At 35.1% G+C, this 18002-nt stretch overlaps 1 protein-coding gene across 1 annotated transcript; it reads right to left on the bottom strand.

The window, feature by feature from the left end:
* Positions 1–1530: 1530 nt before the first annotated feature.
* On the bottom strand, positions 1531–7716 carry LOC139899226 (cellulose synthase A catalytic subunit 4 [UDP-forming]). Its single transcript, XM_071882047.1, has 10 exons — positions 7375–7716; positions 7219–7294; positions 6986–7127; positions 6084–6696; positions 5822–5959; positions 4837–4962; positions 4550–4762; positions 3586–4098; positions 2687–3037; positions 1531–2198 (listed from the first exon to the last, which is right to left on the bottom strand). The coding sequence occupies exons 1-10, from the start codon at positions 7714–7716 to the stop codon at positions 1617–1619; spliced, it is 3096 nt and encodes a 1031-aa protein (XP_071738148.1). The 3' UTR covers positions 1531–1616.
* Between the last annotated feature and the right edge of the window lie 10286 nt (positions 7717–18002).

The following is an 18002-nucleotide window of genomic DNA, read 5'->3' as shown; positions in this document are numbered from 1 at the left end:
AGGAAAAAAAATAAAATAAAATAAAATAAAATAAATAAATGAATAAATAAATAATAATAGAAAAAATAATAATAAAAATAATATATATATATATATATATATATATATATATATATATATATATATATATATATATATATATAATAAAAACTAAAAATAAAATAAAATAAAATAAAATACGCCATGAAAATGGTAGAATCAAATTTTCATGGGTTTTAACATGTCTGGAGTTCGATTTAGACTCTAAGCGTCAGTCAAGTCGCCAGTAAATCGACGCTTGCTATTGCCTCACTTAATAGAGTCGCCAGTAAAGCTCTAGTACATCGTATATCGTATATCGAATACAAAATTAAAGGAAAAAAGGAAGTGGTAGGAAAATTAAAAAATAAATAAATGTTGTTTGAATTTGATTTATATTATATGCCCTTACCCTTTGATAAAAACTCAAAATAATATGATAATAGTTTTTGAGTGTTTGATAAAATAAGATTATCTAATAAGTAGGGCAAAGGGCACCTGTCCCCAACAAATTTGTGATTTTTAATGTAAAAATTATGGATTTTTTTTGTTTTGTCATCAGTGGATTTTTTTGTCTAAAAGTTTCTATATTTTGTTTTCAAAACCTCTATATTTTGCTCAAAAATCTGCCCAAAAAAATTCCTACGTTTTTTAAAAAAAAATCATCCCCGGTGAAAAAAAATTCATGCTTCCGCCACAGCTCATAATTACACAAATAAGATTACCAAAAAGTTATTTACGTAAAATAACAAATATATAATTCTAACATGTAATAAATCATTTTTATGAATTTTACAAATTTTTATTAAATATATGCAATAAAATTTTCATATGTTATAGTGTTTAAATAATCTTTTAATTTTTAAGTATAAAAATTAAATGTGAATTTATTTAATTTATATGTATATTATATAATATTTCTTACATATAATTTTATTTACTTTATGGTTCTTTGAAACGTAATTGTATTTCGTTAACTAATACTCTAGTAGCTAAAGGTTCAATACAGAACTTTTTTCATGTGCATCATTATGCACAAGTGTATTTTTGTGCACAAATACAAAACTCTATTAATGTGCACAATTGTGTACAAGTATATTTCTATGCATATTTGTTGGTTCTGTAGTTTTTTGGTTCTGTATTGAACCTCAATATAATGGTGCACTAAGATTGCATGTAGAATGATATTATGAGTAATTATTAATTAGCGATTTTTAATTTAAAGAGTTTTATAAGAGCATTTGAGGAAAATATAGAATGAAAATGGAAATTGAATAATCATGTTTTGGTGTTGTAAGAAGGTGTTTAAAAATTGATTATATCAGATAATCAACTATCAAAAACGTGATTTAACTATCAAAACGTGATTTGGCTCTCTGGATGATTCCGATATCGCCGTTAAAAAAAATGTGATTTGGCTGAATAGCAGATAATCAATGTTTTTGTGTTTGGAAAATCAGATCTCATTTGATAGTTTAACATAATAACATAACATGTATTCTTAAATCCATACAAACATTATATTCTTGTATCCAAATTCTTACAAAATTCATGAAATATACGGTCATCAAATCACTCATTTAAACATTGATGATCATCTAACATTCAACCCCACATTGTTTAAGAATCGGGCCAGATTGCTTTGGCAAGAACGGGTCAATCCTAACCCAAACCAACGAGAAGATTGAAGCCAGAAGAATGGACCACAAAACGACAATAGTCGGAGTCCGGTTTTGCCTTCCCATCAAACCTTTAAGGAAAGGATATAAATGAACAATGACCCAAAATGCAAAGAACAATTTCCCAAATAACGGGCCCCACGACCCGTACCCGTTATTGATTGCATCAGATACTCCAGCCACAACCCCAACCATGTTCATGATAATCAAAGTTGTTGGTGGGATCAAAAGTGTAGTCCATTTGAACAAATACAACTCTCCGAACTCGGCATCATCGGCTGCTTTCGATGTGACGGTGAAATTCGTATCGACCCCACCGAGAACCTTTAAAAGGCCTTGAAAGACTGCAAAAAGATGGGCCGAAACACCACCGATAACCCAAAACTGCTCGTTCCTCCACCAATCTTGGATGCTGACGTGGCTCCATCTGAGTTCGAGTACACCAGTTACTATGATCGAAATGAAAAGTGCAAGGAACCACATACTTGCAAGACTGTTGAGCTGCATAACGATTCAAAAATACTGTTATGTTAGAACATAAAAAGCACCCTCCGTAATGAGGTAGTTACAAGGTTTCAAAAATTTGCTACGCGTGGAGTACTCGGTCGGGAATTTTTAAGGAGTACTCGGCCACTCAAGAAGTACTCGGATGTGGACCATGTTTGACTTTGACCAAGTTTTGACCGATTTTTCAAGTAATCTCGAGCTTTGGCCGAGTTTAACTAGTTTGACCAAGTTTGACTAGTTTGACCAAGGTTGACCAAGTGTTTGACCGAGTTTGACTAGTTTGACCGAGTATTCCCCAAGTTGCAAAACTGAGTACTCGCAGAATAACTCCGAGTCAGCAACACTGACTAGTTAAGACGGTTATAAGTAGTAAACTTATGTCATTTCTATAAACAAGATCAATCAAGAAAACCTCTAAATCTGTAACAACAATGTACTGTTAAAAAAAGGTCAGTTTTTTAAAGTAAACTGCATTTAATTACCGTGGGGATGATGAATTTTCCGGTGAGAAGACAGATGGCGGGAAGCGTACAATATGCAAGCAACGGGATTGAAGTAAAAGGGTAAACAATGGTGTTAATGTAGGCGAGTCTCTCGAGCGTTTTCAGCTTCCCGGCCCATGCGTACCAGAGAGGACAATGTCGGCTCATGAAGATCTCAACTGAACCAAGAGCCCATCGAAGCACTTGGTGCAATCGATCAGATAAATTGATAGGTGCAGACCCTTTAAACGCTGGCCGTTTTGGCATACAATAAACCGATTTCCATCCTCTGCAATGCATCTTGAATCCAGTCAAAATATCTTCTGTAACCGACCCATATATCCATCCAATCTGTTGTAAAAGTTTTAAAAAGTCAACATAAGTCAAACAATACATTATAATTACAATTCTTAAAACAAAATGGTAAAAACTCAAGGTCGCAAAAATCGCTACTCGGGAAATACTTGGTGGGACTTTTTAGGGAGTACTCGGATGTTGACCAAGTTTGACGTTAACCGATTTTCACCCAGTTTTGACCAATTTTGACTGATTTTTCGAGTAATCCCTAGTTTTGGGCGATGTTTGACCAATTTCACGGGTAATCCCGAGTTTGACCAAGTTTGACCGAGTTTGACCAATTTTTCGAGTAATCCCGAGTTTGACCAATTTTTCGAGTAATCCCGAGTTTGAACGAGTTTGACCAAGTTTGACCAAGTTTGACCGAGTTTGACCAATTTTTCGAGTAATCCCGAGTTTGAACGAGTTTGACTGAGTTTGACCAATTTTTCGAGTAATCCCGAGTTTGAACGATTTTGACCGACTTTGACCAATTTTTAGAGTAATCCCATGTTTTGGCCGAGTTTGACCGAGTTTAACAAAAGGGTAAAAACGTCATTCACCTCTTTGCCCCATTCAGTTTTATCTTCGTATCCGCAGCTAATAACATGAATCGCTTCTTTGATCAAAGAATTACTATTAGTTCCTTCAGGTATTCCACCAGTTTCCATTAAAGTTGTAGTTATGAAAACCGGCGATTGCCCGAATCGTTTCTCGAAATTCTTTTGAGACATAAGTGACGATTTCTCCAATTCGTCGTATCCCTCGAGCCCTTCTTCGATCCCCTCAAGATCATAAACGGGCCCCAGTGACTTCTTCGAGTACTTCTTTCTACCACGAAGTTTTCCCAACCCGAGTAAAGCTTTCAACCCTTTCTTTTTTGACTTTGACTTATCTTTTGACATTTTTCTTGAACCACCAAAGCAACAGCACCATGAAGGAAAGCAATCACAAGTCATCTTTGGTCTCTTTTCCGACACGGGCGGGTCGTATCCGTATAACGCCTGTCGATTAAAGACACATCCTGTTCCGACGTATACCGGACCTTGTATCCCATCAAGTCCTCTCATGTTGATCTGTAAATTTTAAACACCATTAGAAGTGGTAAAATGGGCGGGTTTGGTAAAAGTTCATAAGTAAATATTGTACAGACGCCGACAACAATTCGTTAAAAATTTTCATTTTTCCTAAATAAATCATTATTGTGTCAATTATGATTACATAAATCAACAAAAATATGAACTTTTTAAAACAAAAAAGTGATTTAAGAGGTTTAGTGCACATCAATTATGATTACATAATCTATCTAAAATCTATACTAATTCAAGAAAAAATATAAACTTTTTATAAGAAAAAGTTATTTAAAAGGTTTAGTGCACTGTCAACAAATTTCAAACCATTCAAGCCATGTTCTTTTTACCTTAACTTGTTTTACCCATGAGACCCGCAAACATAACCCAAATTAACCCTCACATACAAAAATGGGTCAAAATGCCAATCTCTAAGCTGGTGGTTATTGAAACTTACATCAAAAAACACGACGTTGCGATTGGCGTATCGATCGTTAGTATCAATACCATCAAATCGTTGTGGAAATTGAACATAACAAAGCTTTTTACCGAGTTGTGGGTCCATTAAGAAGCACATTGCTTCCCTTACAGCTTTACTATTATTGATGTAATGATCACAATCCAAATTGAGCATAAACGGTGCATTTGTAAGCACTGCAGACACTCGAATCTGATAACGCACACAAAAAAATTAGCCAACTAAACAAATACACACTCGATGCTGCGATAAGAATCGATACTTACAAGTGCATTCATGGCTCCAGCCTTCTTATGATGGTTATAACCAGGTCGTTTTTCACGCGAAACGTACACTAATTTAGGTAACTCCTTGCCTTCAACATCAAGCGCACCACCAGTTCCTAGATAAACCTGTTCATCAAGATTATGGGTTAAGTCTCAAGTTCAGTTTTGGGTCCATGGGTCTGGTTTTACCTTAAAATTATACCTGGCAAATGAGACCCATACTCTCAAATTTGAGTCACCTGGGTCAAGCTTTTGCGTCAAATGGTTTTTAAGAAAATAAAAGGACGGGTGCAATATAGACCCATCTTAAGCCCATTATTATATTAAAGGGTCCATCTAGACCCATTGAAACCCATTTCAAACCCATTCCAGTGTTAACCAATTTTGCATTTTATTTTCTAATTCGTTTTTTCAGTTTTTAGCTTCGTGTTTCAGTTTTGCGTTTCAGTTTTCATTTCGAGTTTAAGTTGTAATTTCGCATTTAAGTTTCAATTTTGCGTTTTGCGTCTCGCATTTCGCATTTTAGTTTTCAATTTTCATTTTCGCATTTGTCAATTTAGTTTTCAGTTTCGCATTTCAAAATTCATTTTTCAGTGTCGTGTTTCAGTTCTTACCCGTTTGAACCATAAAAAAAATCCAAAAAGTCAGAATAAATTTGAAAAATCTGTTTCAAGTATTAATTTCACGTTCCAATTTCGCGTTACAATGTGAAAATCACAAAATCCGAATAAATAATCTGACCCGTTTCACCCATGACCAATTTCGACCCAAAACTCGTTGGGTCTCAACCCAACCCGAACCAACCCATTTAGACCTGACCCATCTAAAAAATTTGACACATTTCACTCATGACCCGTTTCGACCAAAACCCGTTCGGGTCCCGACCCAACCCGATCTGTTTGCCAGGCATACTTAAAATTGAGATGTACCCAAGCTACATTTTCTGACAATTAATATTACAAGATGTTCAAAATTGACAATTTACCTGAATCATCCCGGGATGATCACGACTATCGTTCCCGGGCCATGGCGTCCCGTCTTGCATCACCCAACCTTCTTCGGGTTTTTTTAGAGCTTTTGCCACCAACGCATTGATTCGCACCTTAAACTCCTCGTATTCTCTCTACAAAAAAAAAAAAAAAAAAAAAAAAAAGAGAGAGAGAAAAAGAAAGTAGAACATTTTCATTAAAAAGCATGAAGAAACAACAATACAGTCTGCAAGAACAAAACAAGTTTGAACAACTTACTTTCATGGCTCTACGATCCTTAACGAATGTAGGCTGCACTTTATCTTTTAAGTAATCGATTTTCTCAGAGAAATAAAACTCGGGTGCCCTCGGCTCAATACTATATTTCTTAGCAAACGGGACCCATCTTCTAGCAAACTCTGCAGTTTCCGATAATGTATCGAATAGCAACATAGACGCACCATCATCCGAAACATAACAACTTACTTTCTCAACAGGATAATCAACAGACAATATTGATAAAACCGTGTTTGCAGTAATGATTGGTGGTTCCTTAAGAGGATCAACCGAACTCACGAAAAAGTCAACCGGTAGGAGCCCGTTGGGTTCACCCTCACGCTCGAACCGCAAAGATAAACGGTCCAGGTAAGTTTCTCGGTTAATTGGGAACCATTTTGGAAACTGGTCAAGGATCCAAGATAACGCAAACCAAATTTCGCATATAACGGAGATTAACCATAATGGGTATGCATCGTTAGCGGGTGTCATTATGCGAAAACGAAAAAAGAATATGAGAATAACGAGACGTAGGACAATGACTATACGGTAAGGGTTGATTAAGCTCGATGAAATTGGGACTTTTCTCCATAAAGGTTGTCTAGCTTCAGCCATACTGCATTGACATTCAAGTGCTCAAGTTTACATATAAACAATTACAAAATCTGATCTTGATAAATCTTGAATTATACCTGGCAATTGAGATACTCTCAAATTTGGGTCAGTTGGGTCAAGCTTTCGGGTCATGACCCATTTCAACCATTTGGACCCGTTTAGAAATCTGATTCGTTTGACCCATACCCATTTTAACCCAAAACCGTTTTGACCCATTACCCAAACCGACCCAAACTGACCCGTTTGCCAGGTATAGTTTGAATTCACTGAAAACAGTAGTAGATACTTACAGATAATCGTCTTCTTCACCATGATCGGTTCTACCATCATCAGTTTTTGTGACAAGGCCTCGTTTTTCTTGCCTGGTTTTCCATTTTTCAACTCTATCTTTCCATTCGTCTTCTCGGTCACCTTCAAGATCCTTTCCACCAACTACATAATCATGAAGTTACATATCAACAATCATTGTTTTAAGAAATTATTTAAATTAAAATTTACTGCCAAAAAGCTAATATTTATTTACCACTTCCAGCATAGGAGAAAGCAAAGCCATTCGCATTGTTCTGTTTTGGAGCAACAGAGTGAGAATCGCCATTTTCCTGTTCAAATCAATTTAAATTTTATACGTTGAAAACAAAATGTAACATAATAAATTAAAATTTCAGATAACTGAAATTACCGATTGGTGATCCACACGATTATGATCTAGTGTTTCTTGATGATTCTTTAACTGAAACTCGTCTTCAAAATCATCTCCATCGTCACTTTCTTCACCATCTCCAACAACACGTGGACAACCTTTATGACGTTTATAACGAACATTGCATTGAGGACAACATTGGTTCCCTTCACTTCGCTCATAAATGTAACAAGGCCGACAAACGGGGAACTTGCACTCGTGACAAGCAACAAAAAGATCGCCATTTTCCTTTCGACCAATCTCGTCGCCACAAACTTTACATATTGTGGACTGAGTATCGTATTCGGGCCGGTCATGGGAGCCTGCAAACATGGCAGCCATGACAAAAAAAACAAACAAAGAATGATGTGTGAAAGAGAGAGTGAAAAATGAAGGGATTTGAAGGGAATAGAAGGCTACCAACTGATGGTTGAGAGGTCTAAGGTTTGATTAGAAGACAAGTTACATATGTTAAATTGAAGGTATCTTACATTCAAAGTGTTAATAGTCTTGATACTTTTTGTTTTTTTAAACAAATATAATAAATGATGCAACAAACTTTTTTAATGAATATCATATTTTGAAAGACTTGTTTGGTTTTCATAAGTCGAGTTTCATTTTTTTTTTCCCACAACATACATCTGGTTTATAATTTTAACATTTTTCCAACATTAAACACTATAGTATGTTTATCATGTTAACATTATATACCTTTCAAACAATATACAAGGGAAACATAATCATGGGTTTCGATAACAACATCTACAAGGGTTATATTGATGATGTTATAATGCTTGATAGTTAAAGAATTTATATTTTTGGTTGATTAAAACTGTTGTTATTAGAAAAAAATATATGGGTACTAAATAAGAAATGGAACTGAGTTAACTTTTTTTGAGTAAGCCAGGAAACCATAATATGAACTAGCACATTGGCTCCCCATAGAAGGTAAAACATCGGGTAATCAAGCCCCCGAGCGCGAGACTTGATACCGGGTGAATTGCGCATTATGCGCACCCTCTAGTCACACTCCCTTTTTGAACAATTGGGCATAGCCAGGAATTGAACCCGGGTGGTGTGCTTCGGTGGCCACTCACGCAAGTCTCCGTGGTTGAACTGAGTTAACTTCTGATTCTAAATTAGAGAAATATGAGAAAATCTCCATGAAGGAATTAAATACTTTTATGTCATGAGGTACTGATTCCTAACTACATACTAACCAAAATTAACTACAGATCATGAGAGTTGGCACATTTAATCAAGTTGAAAGGTGTGTCAAGCCATAGCTAGCGTAAACTATATTCAATAGTGATTTTCATCGTGACATTTTATCAAACACTTTACAAGCATAAAAACCAAATAATCTCATTTACGTCATGCTTAACACTTGAAAACGTTCATCAATAATCAATAATACATCTTATTTCTCATTTTTAATTTTTTCGACTTTAAAAACTACATATACCAACTGCCAAATCCCACCAAAAATGTGTATATATTGAAAACGCCTTACCATCTGAAAGTTAAGATGAAATAACAAGTAGTACCTTTTACCAATATCTGATAGCGACCTTACAACATTTGTCATGTAATCTTATTAGGCAAATGAGGCCCAAAATGGCGCAATTTTTAAAGTAACATTTGGTAATGTTGCAATGGAATTGGAATTGAGAATACAACACTCCAGTTTTGTTTTGTGATTCGGCAGTACTGGTTGGTTTTTTTTCATAACACCCTCCAACCATAACCCGCCACATACCCCAAAAAAACTTTAACTACTGTAGCGCACTGTCGCTACAGTAGTTTTTTTTTTTTGGAGATAATTTATTTAAAGGGATTACCACTAAAATGCCCATTTTTTCTCCCGTATTTGACTCGGAGCCCATAAAAATAAAAATTTGACAATTTGCCCGCGCAAGACGCAAGGACGCAAGATGCTCTTTGCGACCTTGCTCCTCGGTGGACGCAAGGACGCAAGGTGCCTCTTGCTCCCTTGCTTCCCGGGGACGCAAGACGCAAGGTGCCTCTTGCGACCTTGCTTCCCGGGGACGCAAGGACGCAAGGTGCGTCTTGCTCCTCCCTGATGTCATAATCAATGTTTTCTTTCGGACATTTCATCAAACACCTTACGTGCATATCTTTGTTTTGCTCTAAAAAATGGGCAAAATGATTATGTAAAACCCTTTAATTGTGATGACAAACAGAATCTTTATGGTAACTGAAAGCAAGATAAGTAGTTACATGAATGTTTCAATACAACAAAGCTTAAAGAAGAAGCTTTGCACTGTAAACACCAAAAAGAAAAATAATACTAAACAAATAAAAAATAAAATAAATTACATCTTTGAGTTCAAGATCAAAGCGGGTATCTGGCCTGTCTGAACCGTATCGACTCATTGCTTCAGCGTAAGTAAGCCTTGGGAAAGGGTTTTACATAATCAAAAATGACGTAAGGTGTTTGTAATAGTTTGTCATCACAATTAAAGGGTTTTACATAATCATTTTGCTGATTTTTTAGAGCAAAACAAAGATATGCACGTAAGGTGTTTGATGAAATGTCTGAAAGAAAACATTGATTATGACATCAGGGAGGAGCAAGACGCACCTTGCGTCCTTGCGTCCCCGGGAAGCAAGGTCGCAAGAGGCACCTTGCGTCCTTGCTTCCCCGGGAAGCAAGGGAGCAAGAGGCACCTTGCGTCCTTGCGTCCACCAGGGAGCAAGGTCGCAAAGAGCACCTTGCGTCCTTGCGTCTTGCGCGGGCAAATTGTCAAATTTTTATTTTTATGGGCTCTGAGTCAAATATGGGAGAAAAAATGGGCATTTTAGTGATAATCCATTTATTTAATCTTCTGATTTTATACAACGCCCACCAGTTAATATTCGTCTTTTTACATATATTCAAAAAAAAAAAAAAAAAAAAAAAACCATGAACTTATTAATTTTTGGGTCTCTTTTCCATCTACACCAGTATTCCATGTCCACCAACCACCTGCAACCGCCACCATCAGCCACTTTACACCACCATGCACTGCCACCTACCACCGCCGATTTCACGGCCGGCTACGACCGTCACCGTCCACATCTTTCAACCACCATCAAATCTGATCTCAAGAAAAAACATCCAGATCCACACATGAGACAAACTTCCGGAACAAAGGGCAATTTAGTGTTTGATGAAATATATAAACATACCTGAAAACTTAAAAGACACCCAGCATATCAAATACCTCACGAGTCCACCCAATTGTCTGATTTAAGAGGGGGGGGGGACCGATAAACATATATATTAAAGGAACAAAAACAAATCTAAAAACCAACCGATCAATAAACAAATCTGAACATAGGACGGTTTGATAGTGGTTAGAAAAAACACATACCTGAAAAGTCAAATTTTTGAGTCGGGTTTTTCACGACCGTGGCTCTGATAAATGTCAAGCGCTGGACCTCCTGTAGGAGAACAACTACAATAGCCCAACACACCACGAGAGTGGCGGTGGAAAGCTACTTCCGGCAACAGTTACGATCACAACAGCCGACGCCGCCGTCGACCGAAAACATCAAAAATAATAATTTTTTTCTTACCTGCATTCTTGAGTACAACTAGCTATTCACATATATATTACAACTAAATATGCACACGGTACAACTAACCATACAAATAGTACAACTCTATTGAGAGTGAGGTGTTAGAAAAACCCAAAAACTAAATCGAGTTCAGGTGATCGGAACTACTGGAAACCACCGAGTCAACCGCAACCATCGATATAATTTTTCTTGATTTTTTTTTTTATGATTTTAGTGTAAGATATTATAATGGTAGTGAAAATGAGAATGGAAAATTGGGGAAGATCGGTGGAGAGGATAATAAGATGTTAAAGGAGAGAATACGGAGTACTAAAGATAGGGTATGATGGATATGTGGATTAAATCAACCCATTTTACTTTATTTTTTTTTATTTACACCCCCATTTACGATGAAAATGACAAACTGAACCTCTAAGTTATAAACATTACCACTTTAAATTCTTTTTTTTAGCTTCAATATGTGTTGCACAAAACATTGAACCTACATAAAATTGTAAAGATTTATATTTCGAACATTAATTAAATTAAATTCTTATATTATACTCTATATAAACTTTAGAGTATGTTAATATTACCGGTAACCGTTTCCCTTTTACGTATAATTAACTTATCGTTACCCGATCAAAATCATCCCGCAGCGAAATATGATATCGGGTTGGAAAACTAATTTTTTATCTCACGACCGAAACCACCTATTCGATTAATCGAGAGTAAAGGGGTAAGACAAAGTTGTAAAGTAATTGTTGACCAAATCATGTGACTACCAAATACGAAGTCCAGTTGGCCGTTGCATCTTCCAACTTTTTTTAATCAAAAAAATACTGCAATATTACGGAGTATAAATCCTTTCATTTTTCATATATTTTGCTCTCAAAAACATAATAAAAATAAATGTCTATAAATTTATAGTGGGAATAAATGAGTAAATAATCAACGCTAAATGCACGTTATGACAAAAACATTGAGAACCGCAGCAACGCGCGGGCTTCCGAATCTAGTTATGTACTAAAAAATAAAATAAAAATAAAAAAAATTATGTACTAAAACCAAAATAAAATAAAGATTTAGGGCTGTTTGATCAGCTCTTAATTGAATTAGTTGCTAAATCTTAATCGTATTCACCGGGTTTATTGGTAACCTCCGTGAATAAAATCAAATTGTGTTAAACTATTTAGAATTAAATTATCTATTAATTAATATATCATTTTTTTCACTAAAAAAAAGATAAAACATACCCCCTGCCCGTCTGGCGGCCCCACACCGACCAACATTAGGGCAATCACGGTCACTTTATCCAAATATTACAGTGTGTTACGAGCTAGTACCTGACAAATGGGCAGAGATGGTCGGATTGGGTCAAGGATCAAATGAGTTTGGGTCGAAACGGGTCATGGGTCGAAATGGGTCAGAATTAAAATAGGTCGAAGGGCTTGGGTTGAGACCCGGGTCGGTTAGGTCATGACCCGGGTCGGGCTAGTAAAATTTTCTTGTTTGTACTTTTTGATGCATCTCTTCCGATAGACGCGCCTCGAAAAATGCGCGTCGACAATGGGCGTCCAAAATGCAAATCGCAAATGCGCGTCAAAAAACGCGGGGCAAAAATGCACCTCGAAAAACGCGCCTTGAAACCGCACGCTGATAATGTAGTGACCCGAACTTTTCCATGTTTATATATATTAATTGAGATTGATATTTACATGATTAAATGTTTCCAATATGTTAAGCAATCAAACTTGTTAAGACTTGATTAATTGAAATATGTTTCATATAGACAATTGACCACCCAAGTTGACCGGTGATTCACGAACGTTAAAACTTGTAAAAAAACTATATGATGACATATATATGGTTATATATATAGTTAACATGATATTATGATAAGTAAACATATCATTAATTATATTAACAATGAACTACATATGTAAAAACAAGACTACTAACTTAATGATTTTGAAACGAGACATATATGTAACGTTTATCGTTGTAACGACATTTAATGTATATATATCATATTAAGAGATATTCGTACATCATAATATCATGATAATATAATAATTTAAAATCTCTTTTGATATTATAAACATTGGGTTAACAACATTTAACAAGATCGTTAACCTAAAGGTTTCAAAACAACACTTACATGTAACGACTAACGATGACTTAACGACTCAGTTAAAATGTATATACATGTAGTGTTTTAATATGTATTTATACACTTTTGAAAGACTTCAATACACTTATCAAAATACTTCTACTTAACAAAAATGCTTACAATTACATTCTCGTTCAGTTTCATCAACAATTCTACTCGTATGCACCCGTATTCGTACTCGTACAATACACAGCTTTTAGATGTATGTACTATTGGTATATACACTCCAATGATCAGCTCTTAGCAGCCCATGTGAGTCACCTAACACATGTGGGAACCATCATTTGGCAACTAGCATGAAATATCTCATAAGATTACAAAAATATGAGTAATCATTCATGACTTATTTACATGAAAACAAAATTACATATCCTTTATATCTAATCCATACACCAACGACCAAAAACATCTACAAACACTTTCATTCTTCAATTTTCTTCATCTAATTGAACTCTCTCAAGTTCTATCTTCAAGTTCTAAGTGTTCTTCATAAATTCCAAAAGTTCTAGTTTCATAAAATCAAGAATACTTTCAAGTTTGCTAGCTCACTTCCAATCTTGTAAGGTGATCATCCAACCTCAAGAAATCTTTGTTTCTTACAGTAGGTTATCATTCTAATACAAGGTAATAATCATATTCAAACTTTGGTTCAATTTCTATAACTATAACAATCTTATTTCAAGTGATGATCTTACTTGAACTTGTTTTCGTGTCATGATTTTGCTTCAAGAACTTTGAGCCATCCAAGGATCCATTGAAGCTAGATCCATTTTTCTCTTTTCCAGTAGGTTCATCCAAGGAACTTAAGGTAGTAATGATGTTCATAACATCATTCGATTCATACATATAAAGCTATCTTATTCGAAGGTTTAAACTTGTAATCACTAGAACATAGTTTAGTTAATTCTAAACTTGTTCGCAAACAAAAGTTAATCCTTCTAACTTGACTTTTAAAATCAACTAAACACATGTTCTATATCTATATGATATGCTAACTTAATGATTTAAAACCTGGAAACACGAAAAACACTGTAAAACCAGATTTACGCCGTCGTAGTAACACCGCGGGCTGTTTTGGGTTAGTTAATTAAAAACTATGATAAACTTTGATTTAAAAGTTGTTATTCTGAGAAAATGATTTTTATTATGAACATGAAACTATATCCAAAAATTATGGTTAAACTCAAAGTGGAAGTATGTTTTCTAAAATGGTCATCTAGACGTCGTTCTTTCGACTGAAATGACTACCTTTACAAAAACGACTTGTAACTTATTTTTCCGACTATAAACCTATACTTTTTCTGTTTAGATTCATAAAATAGAGTTCAATATGAAACCATAGCAATTTGATTCACTCAAAACGGATTTAAAATGAAGAAGTTATGGGTAAAACAAGATTGGATAATTTTTCTCATTTTAGCTACGTGAAAATTGGTAACAAATCTATTCCAACCATAACTTAATCAACTTGTATTGTATATTATGTAATCTTGAGATACCATAGACACGTATACAATGTTTCGACCTATCATATCGACACATCTATATATATTTCGGAACAACCATAGACACTCTATATGTGAATGTTGGAGTTAGCTATACAGGGTTGAGGTTGATTCCAAAATATATATAGTTTGAGTTGTGATCAATACTGAGATACGTATACACTGGGTCGTGGATTGATTCAAGATAATATTTATTGATTTATTTCTATACATCTAACTGTGGACAACTAGTTGTAGGTTACTAACGAGGACAGCTGACTTAATAAACTTAAAACATCAAAATATATTAAAAGTGTTGTAAATATATTTTGAACATACTTTAATATATATGTATATATTGTTATAGGTTCGTGAATCAACAGTGGCCAAGTCTTACTTCCCGACGAAGTAAAAATCTGTGAAAGTGAGTTATAGTCCCACTTTTAAAATCTAATATTTTTGGGATGAGAATACATGCAGGTTTTATAAATGATTTACAAAATAGACACAAGTACGTGAAACTACATTCTATGGTTGAATTATCGAAATCGAATATGCCCCTTTTTATTAAGTCTGGTAATCTAAGAATTAGGGAACAGACACCCTAATTGACGCGAATCCTAAAGATAGATCTATTGGGCCTAACAAACCCCATCCAAAGTACCGGATGCTTTAGTACTTCGAAATTTATATCATATCCGAAGGGTGTCCCGGAATGATGGGGATATTCTTATATATGCATCTTGTTATTGTCGGTTACCAGGTGTTCACCATATGAATGATTTTTATCTCTATGTATGGGATGTGTATTGAAATATGAAATCTTGTGGTCTATTGTTACGATTTGATATATATAGGTTAAACCTATAACTCACCAACATTTTTGTTGACGTTTTAAGCATGTTTATTCTCAGGTGATTATTAAGAGCTTCCGCTGTCGCATACTTAAATAAGGACGAGATTTGGAGTCCATGCTTGTATGATATTGTGTAAAAACTGCATTCAAGAAACTTATTTTGTTGTAACATATTTGTATTGTAAACCATTATGTAATGGTCGTGTGTAAACAGGATATTTTAGATTATCATTATTTGATAATCTACGTAAAGCTTTTTAAACCTTTATTGATGAAATAAAGGTTATGGTTTGTTTTAAAAATGAATGCAGTCTTTGAAAAAACGTCTCATATAGAGGTCAAAACCTCGCAACGAAATCAATTAATATGGAACGTTTTTAATCAATAAGAACGGGACATTTCAGTTGGTATCCGAGCGTTGGTCTTAGAGAACCAGAAAATTTGCATTAGTGTGTCTTATCGAGTTTGTTAGGATGCATTAGTGAGTCTGGACTTCGACCGTGTTTTCTTTAAAAATGATTGCTTAACATTTTTGTTGGAAACTTTATATTTTTAACATATGAATATTATGTGATATATTAATCTCTTAACGTGTTTGATATTATGTGATAGATGTTTACCTCTAGAACAAGTCCCATTGACTCACCTAATAATAATGAAGAGTCAAATGTAAATTTGAATGATTTGTGGACTGATTCACAAGTTCCCGAAGAGGAACCGGAAGAAGAGTCGGAACCGGAAGAAGAATCGGAACCGGAAGAAGAATCGGAACCGGATGAAGAAATAGAACCGGTGGGGGAAATAATAAAACGGTTAAGTAAAAGAAAATCCTCAACCAACCGACCAAAGTTAATTATGGTCAATGGTGTTTCCGCCAAGGAAGCAAAATATTGGGAGGATTACCAATTCTCCGATGAATCGGATTCCGACGAGAATTCCGATGATGTTATAGAAATTACCCCAACTGAATTTAAAAAGGCAAAAGAAAATAATAAGGGAAAGGGCATAAAAATAGAGAAATCTAATTCCAACCCCGATGAACTTTATATGTATCGTCAACCCCCGAAGTCCTTAAGTTGTAACAATGACCCGGGAACCTCTAAACCACCAGGTTTTTCTAAACCAATGTGGACAACGACGGCTCGTATTAGGGGAACATCATATATCCCTAGAAACTTGGCAAAACGAACCAAAACCGAAGAAGAAGAAACGAGCGAGTCGGAATAAGATAGTTGTATTCGTGTGGTGTAATATATGGAATATAGTGTTCTTATGCTTTATGATATATGTAAAAATTGTTTGTATTAATAAGTATTTTTTTTATGAATCTAACTCTTGTCTATTTTACAGTTTAAAAACACAAAATGGATAGACAACCCAATATTTTAAGAGACCTACCCGGAGACATGATTGATGAAATCTTGTCTAGAGTCGGCCAGAATTCTTCGGCACAACTATTTAAGGCGAGATCAGTTTGTAAGACATTCGAAGAACGTTCCAAGAATGTCTTGGTTTATAAGAGACTTTCGTTTGAAAGATGGGGGATATCACATTGGGAAACCCATAAGTTACGATGTGTTTACTTTGACGCATATATTGCGGGGAACCCAAATGCTATTTTACGCAACGGGTTAAGAAATTATTTTGACTCAATATATCCGAATATTGGACTTCGTGATTTAGAAAAAGCGGCTAACATGCAACATAAAGAAGCATGTTATGCTTACGGATTAGTAATGTTCGCTTCTCACCAAAGTGAGAACAAGAACATCGGGCTACAACTATTAAACAAAACGTTTCCACAAGTGACGGAGTCGGTAATTGGGGTAAGAAATGAGGTTTTTAGATTATTACGGGACTGTTGGACATTACGTAACCCTCGTCCCTTTGATGACGTTACAACACGCTGTCTTATCAACGGCCATAACGGTTATGTTGCACAAGACCAAGGATGGGAAGTAGTCCTAGTAAAACCAGAATGCATGACTTGTTTCTGGACGTATGAATTACGTGTCTTTATTGCCTTTGCTGAACGACTTGTGTACTAGCTAGAATTGTCTTCACAACTATCTTGTATCAAAGTTATTGTGTGCTATATTTCATGCTTTATGTAAAATAAGCGGTATTGTAAGTTTGTAAAATATTGTATAAAAGTTTGAACGCGAAATATTATTATAATCAGTTTTTCATATAGAATTGTAGTAGTTGAATTGTATATTAGCTACTAAGTATGAACTTAACGGGTAGGTACTACCCGAATTTAAACTTATAAAACGCTAATATGAAGAAAAAGCTTTTATAAATGAGTTCATATTATGCTACGAAATACTATTAACTACTCTTAATATTCTGTATGATTAACTTGTTCCATTTAACTATTTTGAAGGAAATGGCACCGACTACTCGACACACCGTGAATATGAATGAAGAGGAATTCCGTACTTTTCTAGCTTCAAACATAGCCGCAGTACAGGCTGCGCTACATACCAACAATAACCTTGGATCTAGCAGTACAGGAAATCGTGTAGGATGCACCTACAAAGAATTCACT

Source organism: Rutidosis leptorrhynchoides, chromosome 3 (assembly GCF_046630445.1).
Source record: "Rutidosis leptorrhynchoides isolate AG116_Rl617_1_P2 chromosome 3, CSIRO_AGI_Rlap_v1, whole genome shotgun sequence".
Taxonomy (NCBI): Eukaryota; Viridiplantae; Streptophyta; class Magnoliopsida; order Asterales; family Asteraceae; genus Rutidosis; species Rutidosis leptorrhynchoides.
Note: the sequence above shows the minus strand (reverse complement) of the source record. Positions and strands in the feature narration are given on the sequence as shown.